This window comes from Melanotaenia boesemani, chromosome 20 (assembly GCF_017639745.1).
Source record: "Melanotaenia boesemani isolate fMelBoe1 chromosome 20, fMelBoe1.pri, whole genome shotgun sequence".
NCBI lineage: Eukaryota > Metazoa > Chordata > Actinopteri > Atheriniformes > Melanotaeniidae > Melanotaenia > Melanotaenia boesemani.
Window position 1 is genome coordinate 11857358 of NC_055701.1, and position 12707 is coordinate 11870064.

Below are 12707 nucleotides of genomic sequence, written 5' to 3' on the forward strand. Positions count from 1 at the left end.
CATAACTGTGCAGCATTCATTTCTCACTCCCTACTGCTGCAGTTGCTTTGTCCTTTGTTCTTGTATAGTTTGTAAATCATAAGGCAATCTGAGACTTGTTTCTTTTTGAAAATACACACTTAAAATACTTGTTTTGCTGCTCACATCAATAATTTTTTTCCATTCAATGTAACTACAACAACTATGAGAAATCTCTGAATTGTTACTTAGCTGAACATAATAATAGGTAAGTTCTCTTAAACATCCCCTCACATGGAGATTGCTTGTATGGGAAAAATAAAAAATTAAAAGACGATGCAACTCTTTTCTGCTGTGATGTGTGCACAGATGGATCAATCCAAACCTGTAAAAAACCTGAAATTATGAAGAAATACAATCTTTCTTTCAACAAAAGAGGTATTTTGCTTTCTGAACACTTGTGTAAGTTCCAGTATAAATGTATACCAGGACATGTCTAAGGCTTCTGTACAGTTATACTTATCTGCACTTTGTTTCATCATTCTATAAATGTACAAAAACTTGTTATGTGATATAAATATGTTCAGAGTCTATTGTGCAATAACTATGAAGACCTAACCCTGTGCCTTCTACGAAAGTTTAAAGACAATGACTTTTTAATTATCTGGCACAGCATGCTTATTGTCTAACCAAACACTAAGAAATCCAACTTCTACTTTCCTATAAAAAGTTGTATAAACACAGGCATTTAGGACCCAGAGGGGGGCATGTTTACCATCATCTTCCTCTTCACATTAATGAATAAAGTCCAGTTGGAAACGGGCAATCAGACTGAGATGGTCAGAGGGAAATATGTGATTGGGAAGTCCATTCATTGACCATAAAACATCCTCAGACAGGAGAGAGAGAGAGCCAATAAGCTCCAGACCTTCACTTGCAAACTCCCCATCAGCTGCAGAAAAGATCAAACACAAAATAAACACACAACAGTTACCTATTTAAAGTTACAAATAACTTTTCAAAGATTCGACATTTAGGAAATCTGTCGCTTCAGGATCTGTCCTCATACCTTTTTCTTTAGAGGCAACGGTGCGTTTTGGGGAATAGAAGATGTAGTCGACAGTAGCTCCCCCTTCAGAGTGCAGGGTAGTAATCTCTGGAGCGCCAGAGCCAGGTAGAACATGTTTATAGACCGACTCCAGGTCTAAATGATGTCTGATAGTATGTCTGAAACTTTGACTGAACCTGTGAAAGCACAACATTTAGGACTAATTCAAATTAAATAATTCCTATATTACTGCACCACATAACTAGATGCAGGTAAGCTGACCTTTTATCAAAGTGCTCATCTTCGCTTGAAAGATCTACACACAAGGAGACAACCTAGAATTAACCATTTCAAAATATTAGTAAGGTTGTAAAAACAGTGATGTTGTGCTTTCTGTACTACCTGGCGTGTTATCAGTCACTCCTGGAATCAGCTCCAGGTCCTGAGGACGGACACACGCTGCTGGACAATAGCGCAGCTGCAGCATGAAGTCATGGCTGTACTTGCATTTCCCTACAGAAAAGCAACAGACCAAATAGAGTGCAAGGAAAGACATCTCTATAGATTTGAATCCGCTACTTGGATCAAGATAACAAACTCAAAAAAATGAATGAATACACCCGAAAAACCATAAAAAAATACTTTAAACCTGACCTGATTTCTTATTCCGTCTCTCAAACACATTGCTGACAGTGGTGTACCGGCAGGTATCAGTGATTCCCAGAGATCTGGACCACAAAGGAGCAAACAGCCTGTAACAAGTGGGCTTGTATGACAGGTCTTCTTGACCGGATATCTGTTGGACATAAATGGATACAAGTGTGTTCAAGAGCTGCTGAAAACAATAAATAATGGGCTTAATATATGTATAAAACATTCATTCTCATTAAATCATGTGGGAACAGATTAATATTTCCTAAACATACATTGTAGTAGATACTAAGCCTTGTATTTTCTCACCATCCATGCTGGCAGTCCCTGAAAATAGAGCTTGCTGGTGGTAATCAGCTGGTACAGAGGCGTATGTGGAAGAGAGTTAAAGTCTCCACACAATATAACATTACAATGTTCACCTTTGGCCTTGTAGGACTTGACCACAGTGTCAATTTCTGCCAACATTATTGCTAACTGAGCTAGCTTAACATCACCCCTCCTGGGGTTGAAGAGTAGGTGTGTGTTGGCCACACACAGGAGTGGGCCCTTGTCCTTCCCTTCTGCTCCTTGGGTGACCACTGGCCTAAGCAGCAGAACAATGCCCACATTGTGCCGGTCTAGCAGTTTTGTTTCAGGTCTGAAGAACTCCAACTTAGTGACTGTGACTTCAGAGAAGCAGCTGCTGCGATAGCAAATAGCACAGCCATCTGTCTTGGTACCTGTGCGCCTCTTGTACACACAGGTGTAGCCTGGACAAGAAGATGAGCATAATATGAGTGATGTGAAAATATCACCCACTAATACTATTTCACTGTTTTGTTTCAGGTGACCTACCCATCTGAGAAAGAACAGGATGCAGTTTATTCTTGTAGTGATTCTCCTGAACCTCTTGAAGACATAATATCTACACCCAAGAGGAGACACACACACAAGTTATTAGTGATCATGTAAGATTGGCTATAATAAGGCCAATTTTTAATAAATGAATAAAAGGTGCATTTGACTTACATCTGGTGCCCACTTATTTATTTCTTCAAGAAGCAGACTGCAGCGGTGGCTCCAGTCCAGCACCTCCGGGGGGCAGTGTATGTACAGCTGGTGGTTTAACTCCAATAGGTCCTGAGCAAGGATGTTGTAGGACATGACGGTGAAAACTATTGAGGCCTTTTTAAATGGAAAGGGTATCAAGGAAGGCTCAGCTTCAGCAGCACCTTCCTCCAACTCATCCCACACTCTCCACATAACTAAGTGAAGGACATAAAATACAAACAGAGTTAAATATTAATATTGCTAAAATATTTAAACCAAGACAAAAAATAAAACCCCAAACTTCTTACCTTCAAAGGGCATTGTGGACTGCATTTGAGGGTAATAACTTGCAGCAGGAAAGTGCCACAGAGGGCACTGTACTTCTTGTGATAAACCGGGCCCCACAGGGAAGTGCCATCCAGTTTGTCTGTTGTGTTGCTTATCAAGTTTAAGATGGTTTTCAGTGTTGGCGAGGAGTGAGGCAAATACAGTCTCAGAGCTGCCCAATCCATCAGAAGTTGCATTTGCAACGGTAATTACATATTCATCCCAGCACTCACTTACTTGAGATGTAGTTTTAGCTGGAGTCTGTGACTCTTTCATGTTTGGGGTTTTGAGTTGTTCCTCTGCTGACCTATTATTCATGCTGTCCTTAGGTGGAGTTACTGACACATCCAACGTTTGTATCTGTATTTGTTCCTGAACGGCACAGGTAGTTTCCTGCATGTTCTTCTCAAGTGGAGATACTTCACCATTCACATGTTTGAGAGCTTCTACTGCTTCCTGTAATGCAGAATGCACCAAACTCATCTTTAAAGCTGGATTATTCTTTTTAGCTTCAAGCAGATCAGCTGTCAGTGGCTCCTTGTTCGTGTTAGGCTTTGTGTTGCTGTCTTGTTCCCTGTCTTGTACTTTTACCCTTTCTTTTGTCTCACCCTTTGTTTCTTCCCACTGATCCAGCAGGGGTGTTTGAGACTTTGCGAATCTGACTGTGACAGCATCACCATTCCAAACTGCCGTGCCATTGACCACTGCAGGAGAGAGACCCTTTTTTGTGCCCCCTGTAAGAGAAATAAATGTCAGCAAACAATATTGTGGCACACCGTCATTAAAATCCTGAACTTAAAACACACACATATGTATTCTAAACAGTTACGAAGCAAGCCGTTCAAACATGAAACCTCAATATAAACTATAAACTACATAAACGCCACAGCAAAACACACGCGACAGTGTCCTGACGCAAAAGGGGGCGTCGTCTACTGCGTACATGTGCAAGCTAACACGAGTTAGTTAGAATTTTAAAAAGGCATTAAACACTATTTGTTTTCACAAATGACCGAACTGCTATTTAATTAATGTCTGGAAACCAGACTCGAGACACATTGAGCTTTCTAGGGAAAAATATACTGAATGGCTAGCCAAACGTCGGCGGTGCCAGCACGTGCCGAGAAAACTGCACCGCCAGCACCAAACTTAATTTGGTGTTAGCATATAGCAGCTGGTCAAGGGTTAAGGAAGAATGTCTGTAACATTTAGAAACAGAGGTTTGCACATGTGCTATTAAGCTTTACCTGAGGGTCGACTGGTGAAGTACTGTGATAGAGGATAGAGTGCGTAAAACAGTAAACTGCCAATCATGATTTCTGTCCTAAAATCAGCGCATGCGCACTAGAGATGTGACGTGTATGAACGAATTGACTCTTTTGAACGACTCTTTTAAATGAACGATGGGAACCGAGTCGCAGCTGTGAGCCGTTCATTTGTGAGTCATTCTTTTTAGATATAAATTTTCCACACTGGCTTCAACAAGTGTCCTGAAGCAGAGAGCGGTCATTTTTGGTTATTATTATTTTGTAAGTCATTATCCCGAAATAACAAGTTTTTTTTTTTTTTTTTTTTTTAAACCTGTCTCGACCAGCATCATGGCAGCAAAATGATGGTCAGGCTGCCAGATTGGGCTGAACAAATTTACTCTGCCAAGAGGACCCTTGTGGATATGGGGCTCCCTTTGAATCTTGTTAGTCTTTGTTTTTATTTTAAAATATGTTTTTGCTTTTAATCACTAGACTGGACCAGAGAAACAGCAGAAGGAAAAAGGTGGATAGAGGAGAAAAAGGAAGAGTAAAGATATAAAAAGGGAGGACAAAACAAAAGGTAGAAAACAAACCACAACAGCTGCAGTCAAAGTTAAACAGAGGAACTAAACAGCTACTACACCTGTAAAGAAACAGAAACAGAAAAACATCCTAAAGTCTTCTAAGAGAACACAACAGACAATCTATAGGGGCACCCGTGAGAAGAAAAATTGTAAAAACCATGAACAGCAATGAACACAACAGCAACTATATGTGTGTGGTTGTGTGTCTGCAAGTGTGTATGTGTTTGTGTGCAGAGGTGTGGGTGTGTGTATGTAGGTGTGTGAGCTGTGTTGTTTGGTCATGCAAATGCAACCGCGCTGTCTAAAAGGATCAGAGGCAGACCGAGAAGGCCCCAAGCCCCAGGCAACCAGCAGCCGTCTGGACAGAAGAAAGTAGAGGAAGGCCGCAGCTAGTCCACCAGCCCCACCAGGCCCTGTCCCCCCCCCCGTGCATGAGCCAGAGACAGAACCCAGGACCCCGCAAGCCTGAGGACTACCCACCATCCCAGGGAAGGTCCAGCCCAACACCCAGGGGGGCAGGGCCAGTCCAGAGATGCGAGGACCATTTTTACATGACAAGGGGATAATTTATTTAATTTCTCAAGAAAACCAAATTTGTTTTCTCAAGATAACGGAATGATTAAGGTGGGCTCAAAAGGAAGTGTGTGACACCTGATTTCAATGATTAAAACAGACCCTATAACAGCTGATGGGAGGGGCTACAGTCATGTATGTGTAATTATGTGAATGAGTGATTGGTAAAACTTAACAGTCGCATGTCAGCCTTGTCAGACGTGGTAGAAGTAAAACTGAACGTATTCATCAGTGATGGATGTTGCTCGATTTGATGTCATCATCCATTGCTGTACTGAGGCATCCAAGTGCATAACAACTCTGTACTGTCACCAAAAAAACTCTTAAGAAAAACAAGCTCTCGGCTTCCGTACATGTGTGCCATCATAGGAGTCTGATGTCCAACACGTGATGCATCTATGGGCAGAAAGTATTGTGAGTTTTTTCTTTACTAAAAAATCCTTGTGTGGAACATTTTTGGAGTAAAGTTGTTTTATGTCAAAGTTAATTTTATCCTGCTTAGTTTTTGTTGTGCTACTTTTGGTGAGGGAAAATCCAAAATAGTGTTCTCGCTGTCACAGCATGGGGATATAGAGTCACCTTATGGATTACAATGAAAACAAATGCCAAATAAAATTATGACCAACAGAGTTTACATTGGTGGGATGTATAAATTTGAATTTCTCTGATCCAAATCATTTCCTTGATAAAAATAAAAATTTGTTACCCCTGACTGAATTCTAAAAAAAAAAGAAAAAAAAAAGAGTGAGCCAGTCTTTTGAATGGCTCTTTGAAAGGAACAGCTCCTCAAGATCAGACGCCCTTCAAAGTGCCTGTTGCACAGTCTGAAGTAGTTGATGCATAAGGCCAAAAGTAAAATGTCACCGGTTTTGTGTTTTTTAATTTGTCATGGCCTGGTAAATATATTTTTTAAAACAAAGACACTCTTATAGAGAGAATACATACACACATCATACAATAAAATAATTTTTTATCCTAAATAAAATAATCTAACACAGATTCCTGTGCCATACTGTGCTGAACACACTATGTTTTGAGTTGCTAAAAGCACAGGATGGTCATCACGCATTAATTGTTAATACCTCTATACGTGACACATTACCTGAGGGGTAAAATTACCTGCGGCAAAGGCCTATTTCATTTCACTGCACTGGCCTTGACATACCACATTCAATGAAACGGCTAAACAAATGCTCCAAAGATTTTCTGTTTCATTTGTGTTAAGCAAATTGTTGCAAGGAATCGGACATAAGCTTTGAAAGCAGGCTGAAATGTCAACATTCTCCTTTGAGATGCTGAGCTTGACAGATGATGATTTTTCATTCCCAGTTCAGTCTCAAGACTCGGAAGATGAGTTTGACAAAGACTTGCAGTCAGACGGTAAGGACGTTATATCAGTTTTTTTTTATTATTATTTGATGTTGCTGGGTAAACTGGTCTAGACATAGCTGAAAGTGTTTTTTCTTGACATGGTGTTGCTGCAAATTTATGGCTGCAAGGTCATCTCAGAGGAATGTTTTTTTTTTTCTTTTTTTCTTTTTTTGTGGCTTACATCTGCAGATAACAAAAAGAAGAAGAACCAGGAGATGTCTGTAGCTGAGTTGTACATGCAGGCCTGCAAACTGCTGGGTGTAGTTCCAGCCTCTTACTTCATTCGAAACCTTGAATCTCCAACTATGACACTCACCCACTACGGGCTTGGACCTATAGGGTGCAAGGCTCTTGCTATTGCTTTAGTGGTGAGTTGAAAGTGCAAGTTTGTTACTAAATGAGACTCTTTTATTAGATAGGTCTGATGTTAATTTATTTATTTATTTAGGCTGATATGCACATTAACACTTTGGAACTAGCAGACAATTACATTCAAGCTGAAGGAGCCAAATACATTGTGGAGATGCTGAGGGCCAATCTCACCATTCAGCACCTTGTATGTAAGAGAGAAACCTGACCACAAGATGGCATAGGTGTTCTACAGCGTATATGAAAAAGCACATGTATTTCTTTCTTTCAGGATTTGTCCAACAACCACCTAAAATCTGCAGGAGCTGAGTATGTGGCTAATATGTTGCTGGGCAACATTTCTTTAAAATCTATTAAACTTTCAGGTAACACACATTTACTGCAGGGCAATGCATTGATATCAATGAGCTTACTTTTCCTTTGGCTTTCTGTTTTGTGAAGGCAAAAAGAAAAAAAAAACTTAATCAACATTAACAATTATAATGAATAGGACTATCATGTATTTAAATATTTGTTTAGTATATTTAAATATATCATTTTTTTTAACATGCAGGAAATAAGTTTATCGATGACGATGCTAAACATTTTGCAGATGCCTTGTCAGTAAGTTTAAAATTAACTCATCAGATTACATTTTTGTTACTTTTTTCTCAGTGGTGGTCCATTTGCTTTTGACAATTATCAAAATGTTTTTGATAGACCAACTCCAGGGTAAAAGAACTGGACCTCAGCCATAATGAGTTTTGTGGAAAAGGAGGAGAGTATTTGGGCCAGCTGCTGGGTATCGTATGTTTCACTGGTTCCTCAAATTAATGCAGATTTGTCCAATTATTTTTCTTCATGAACATACAACGCAACATATGAACATACAATGGAATATAGTTGCAGCAGTGGCCATGTGATCATTTCTTTCTTTCTTTCTTTCTTTCTTTCTTTCTTTCTTTCTTTCTTTCTTTCTTTCTTTCTTTCTTTCTTTCTTTCTTTCTTTCTTTCTTTCTTTCTTTCACCCTATTTCTACAGCAAACAATGAAGGCCTAGAGGTGCTGGATCTCAGCTGGAATCATTTGAGAATGAAAGGATCTGTGGCTTTTTCTGCTGGACTGAAGGTATGTCTGTATGCATGTATAACAAAATTGATGGTGATTACTGGCTTAGTGTGTAAGCATCACTCCATCATAATGTTCATGTTTAGGTGAATATGATGTTAAAACACCTTGACTTATCATATAACGGTTTTGGGAATGAGGGAGCTTTGGCTATGGGAGAGGCCTTAAAGTTCAACAACACTCTGGTGCATCTCAACCTCAACAACAACCGTTTAACCAATGAGGGAGTCAGCATGTTGTGCAGGGGTCTTGAATATAATGACACACTCCGAATACTGCTGGTGGGTAAAAAAAAAGGCTGCACTAAGCTTTGTCCATTGTGACTATAACTCAAGATACATTGTCACACTATGTTTTATTCTGTTACCTCTGTAGCTGGCTTATAACTCTTTAACAGTAGAGGGTGCACTGGCGCTGGTCAATGTGGTGAAGAACACAGCTAAAACTGCCCTGGAGGAGATCAACATATGTGTGAGTGTCAGTAGCACTATCACAACATTGTATTTGATCAGTCTCATCTAATCATATTACCCAGCACAGATCAATTTTGTATTCATATTAATCATGGATTGTATGTTTTCCTTTTGACACGTGAAGTACACACATACCGTATGGTTAGTATGATTTATGCTCCGTTTGTGTCATCTTGTATTTTGTCTTAATAGAATGTACTGGTAACTGAGAACTTTGTGAATCTGTTGGAGTTAACGTGTCAGGAGCATCCAGGTCTGGATGTGCAGTACGGAGGGGTGGGAGGCTTTATTGCTAAGAAGCCACCAAAACGAGTTGATCCAATGAAAGTCATCCAGGTGTGTTGGGCCTGAACAGAAGGTCATAAACAACATATATATATGTATATATATGTATATATATATATATATATATATATATATATATATATATATATATATATATATATATATATATATATATATATATAAATGTCTTCATTATGTACATTGATTTTTTTGTAATTTTGTTGTATTAAAATCTCTTCTTCCAATGTTTCTGAAGGATTATCTGGACAACCGCAAGCTGCGCCTCTGGGATTTCTTTCGGAATATTGACAAAGATGGCACCATGCATGTCCCTGTTGCTGACTTCAGGAAGGCAGTTCAGGTTTCCAAACAAATCAATATATAGACTTGTGTAGTATTTTGTGGAAGCTGCTGAACTGTATTTTTTTGATAGAATCTGATGAAACTTCTGCATGAAATCATCCATAAAAAAAAAGAAACATTGATATTTATTCTTTGTGTGTTTATGTTTATGTGTGTGTGAATGAAACTGTTAGCAATCAAGCATTCCTTTGGACCGATACCAGATTGAGGAGCTGATCCAGAGACTTGATCGTGACAGGACAGGAATTGTAGACTACAGGTGACCATTTCCCTTGGTGTTTGAATATCCTTAAAGACGGAGCCTGTTAGTTTCTTGGTGATGCATATTGTGGAATGTTTCTGCTGTCATTGGTTTAAACGCTGTTGGAATTTATGGTTAAACAAAGTTCAGTTTAGCTGTCAGCTGGGAATTAGTCCAGGTGTCATCCGAAATGATGCCTTAAATATGATGTTGTAAAACTGGAATGTTTGTGTTTGCCTCCACAAAGCAGTTAAAGAGGTTTAACTTTCTCGCTGATGCTTGTGTCCAGGGGACTGGCAGATACAAGAAAGCAAATGATGAAAGATCACCGCCGCCAGCTGAGAAAGTTTGAGTCCCGCCAGAAGAAAGAAAAGCAAAAGAGTGACCGCATTCTCAAAACATTCCAGACTGCTGTAGAGGCGGTCACACCTCGCAGCTCCATGGTCATTTCCCCTGGAGCTTTCAAAGAAGAGTCAAGTGGCCCTCAACCATTTTCTGCCACCCCTCTCAGCTCTTGGCACCACATTGTCATGTCAAATAGCAGTCGTTACTCTGTCACTAATCTGAGCAGTGAACATGTCCACCTGCCCAGGATAGGCGGCACCTCGCCTTATCGTCCCACCAGCTCTCCCACAATGCGCTCCTACTCCCAACCCAACCTGCTGGCTGACTCCCCTCGCTCTGCGCCAGGCAAGCCTGTCTCTGCTCAGGGCATTCGTTCTGATCCAGAGATGGACCACAGCAAAATAAGCCCCACCCTTAACAGCCTGACCAGGTCCAGATCTGCACTTCATGCCAAGCAACCCGAGGGAAAAGTCAAAACCAAGAAAGTTAAGAAAAGAAAAACAAAGAAAAATCCAAATAATGACTCAAAGAATAATACAAAACTGTCAAGTAACTTGAACTGTGTGTAACCCAACATGATGATTTTAATTTCTTTGCTGGGTTTCTTTGTCATGCATGTTTTAATAAAGACAAAATTATATTATTTATTTTGCTTTTAGCCTCACAAAAACTAATGCATTCAGATGGTTTTCTCCCAGTCAGTCTTTAATAAAGATTATTATCAAGGCACAAAAGTCTTAAAAAGCTTGAACATTCCCTCCTGGCACACCTACCCACTCATACATAGTTTTTTACAAACAACAGGGTATTTAATTTCTGGGTGTTAAAGACCCAGATAGTAGGTGTATATTCTGACATGCCTTGGCCTTGTGCCTGCGAATTGGGGCAGGTGCTGCATCCTTTGACAGGTTGTGATAGACTATATAAGCTGATCCAGCTACCACATTCAGTACCACCCTGACTGCACCAGAATGATCAGCGCTCTGATTTTCTCAGCACTGCTGAGCTCCTCAGTGGCCATAGGGGTAGGTGTAAAATGTCATGAATCTATTAAAGTTTCTTTACTTTTTATGAACTTGTCACATTAAAGGTAAGTTAATCTCTGTTTATTTAACTCCTAAACTTAGGGTGAAGACCTGTTAAATGCAGAGAGTGCAAAGAATGACACAGGAGGTGGAAGTGGGAACAAGTGTACCTGTGATGCTTTCCTTCCCAGTTCAACTTTTCCTACACGAGATTTGGTGGTGGTAGAGCAGACAGCTGTGGAGATCTCACGCAGGCTGGAGCTGGAGATGGGCAAGGTACTCAAAAAGCATTTGCAATGACATATTTGTTTTAGGCAAAGAAATTAAATGTTTTTATTTCTGGACTGATTTCAGCTGGAGGACTATGAAACCAAGCTGACAGGGTACACAGAAAAGATCATAAAGTTGACAGCGAAAATTGAAACAACGGAGAAGAACTCTGATGATTACAGTAAAGCCAACTTGAATGACATCAAAGTGCAGATTAAACAAGTGGAGGCCTTGATTAAGGAGCTGCAGCTCTCCATTAATGCTTCCACCACTGTCTTCAAATCCTTGCGTGTACAGGTGTGTCTTGAGCTACAAATATGCCACCACATCAACAGATGCAGTGGTTATCTGATAGCAAACCATGTGTCATCTTTTAGATCACAGTCATGGTGGAGACTCTGGATAGGCTAGAGAAGACCTATGATAAGAATCGGGTTCTCATCACCCGCCGAGAATACGTAAAGTTGCAGGTGCAGCTGGAAGAGTTCGAGAGACGCCACCAGGAGTTTTTCAGCCCCAACATTGGTAAGTTCATTCTCACTATTACATCAATTAACAGCCTTCTTTGGACTCAAAGAAACTAATTATCTCCTCTATTTGCAGGCTCTTGTGCACATACTGGTATAATCAAGGTCAGCAAACCCCTAGTGAGCCAGCTAAATGCCCATCTGAGCTCTCAATACAAATTTGGAGGTTGGGGTAAAGATTCAAAGCCTCTTCCTGACAGAAAGTCTATGTACTGGTACTCTGGGTACAATAGCTATTCAATAATTGACATTAGATTCTACATTGACTACAAGAACCTCATTTTGAGAAACCACTTTGAGCATCACAACTTACACAGCAGCTGGTATGGCACAGGGAACAATTTTATCATGCATGAAAACTGTCTGTATTATCAGATAAACAGTCCTTTTGGGTTGGCCAAACTGAATTTCACCACCATGAAATCTGAGTCTAGGGTGATTGCCAAGGCAAGCAACAGATTTTCTTACTCTAACTCCCCCAGTCAGAACTTTGACTTTTCTGCTGATGAAACTGGCTTGTGGGTGACCTACGCAACAGAGGAATCCAGCGGTCGGATGGTCATTGCTAAAATAAATGAGGCTTCCTTCGGGATAGAGGAGGAATGGCAGACCAGCGTTTATAAGCCAGGTGTGAGCAATGGCTTTATGGTGTGTGGTGTTTTTTATGCAGTCAGGACAGTTGACATCCAAATGGAAGAGATATTTTACAAGTATGATACTAAAACCGAAAAGGAGAGCTACATTAGTGTTCCCTTTGAGAGGTTTCAGGATAAGTATTCCAACCTGGATTACAATCCCACTGACCAGAAGCTCTACATGTACAATGACGGCTACTATGTGAACTACCACCTCTGGTTTAACCACACAGCTAAAGCAACTGTGCAGCCACCAACATTTCTTGTGACATGA

At 40.2% G+C, this 12707-nt stretch overlaps 3 protein-coding genes across 3 annotated transcripts; 2 read left to right on the forward strand and 1 right to left on the reverse strand.

Moving 5' to 3' along the window:
• Positions 1-12: 12 nt before the first annotated feature.
• On the reverse strand, positions 13-4358 carry angel1 (angel homolog 1 (Drosophila)). The gene is made up of 10 exons (XM_041971487.1): positions 4264-4358; positions 2998-3750; positions 2669-2904; positions 2495-2564; positions 1967-2409; positions 1661-1802; positions 1409-1519; positions 1289-1322; positions 1028-1203; positions 13-910 (listed from the first exon to the last, which is right to left on the reverse strand). The coding sequence occupies exons 1-10, from the start codon at positions 4328-4330 to the stop codon at positions 753-755; spliced, it is 2190 nt and encodes a 729-aa protein (XP_041827421.1). The 5' UTR covers positions 4331-4358; the 3' UTR covers positions 13-752.
• Positions 4359-5760: 1402 nt separating this feature from the next.
• LOC121631586 (leucine-rich repeat-containing protein 74A) lies at positions 5761-10545 on the forward strand. The gene is made up of 14 exons (XM_041972597.1): positions 5761-5837; positions 6753-6803; positions 6984-7162; positions 7243-7350; positions 7435-7528; positions 7717-7766; positions 7863-7944; positions 8184-8269; positions 8356-8550; positions 8645-8740; positions 8935-9078; positions 9284-9388; positions 9564-9649; positions 9921-10545. The coding sequence occupies exons 1-14, from the start codon at positions 5822-5824 to the stop codon at positions 10543-10545; spliced, it is 1917 nt and encodes a 638-aa protein (XP_041828531.1). The 5' UTR covers positions 5761-5821.
• Positions 10546-10947: 402 nt separating this feature from the next.
• Positions 10948-12707, forward strand: olfm4.1 (olfactomedin 4, tandem duplicate 1). Its single transcript, XM_041972598.1, has 5 exons — positions 10948-11001; positions 11104-11277; positions 11356-11568; positions 11649-11796; positions 11875-12707. Exons 1-5 carry the CDS (start codon positions 10948-10950, stop codon positions 12705-12707), a joined length of 1422 nt encoding a protein of 473 aa, XP_041828532.1.

Excerpts from the sequence above, each read along its gene's own strand:
- angel1 (XM_041971487.1), bottom strand. The coding sequence starts at position 4,330 with ATGATTGGCAGTTTACTGTTTTACGCACTCTATCCTCTATCACAGTAC. Across the intron at positions 3,751-4,263 it reads CTTCACCAGTCGACCCTCAG|GGGGCACAAAAAAGGGTCTC; the intron begins GTAAAGCTTAAT and ends TTTCTCTTACAG. Across the intron at positions 1,520-1,660 it reads GAGACGGAATAAGAAATCAG|GGAAATGCAAGTACAGCCAT; the intron begins GTCAGGTTTAAA and ends GCTTTTCTGTAG.
- LOC121631586 (XM_041972597.1), top strand. Across the intron at positions 7,945-8,183 it reads GTATTTGGGCCAGCTGCTGG|CAAACAATGAAGGCCTAGAG; the intron begins GTATCGTATGTT and ends CTATTTCTACAG. Across the intron at positions 8,551-8,644 it reads ACACACTCCGAATACTGCTG|CTGGCTTATAACTCTTTAAC; the intron begins GTGGGTAAAAAA and ends TTACCTCTGTAG.
- olfm4.1 (XM_041972598.1), top strand. The coding sequence starts at position 10,948 with ATGATCAGCGCTCTGATTTTCTCAGCACTGCTGAGCTCCTCAGTGGCC. Across the intron at positions 11,002-11,103 it reads GCTCCTCAGTGGCCATAGGG|GGTGAAGACCTGTTAAATGC; the intron begins GTAGGTGTAAAA and ends TCCTAAACTTAG. Across the intron at positions 11,569-11,648 it reads TCAAATCCTTGCGTGTACAG|ATCACAGTCATGGTGGAGAC; the intron begins GTGTGTCTTGAG and ends GTCATCTTTTAG.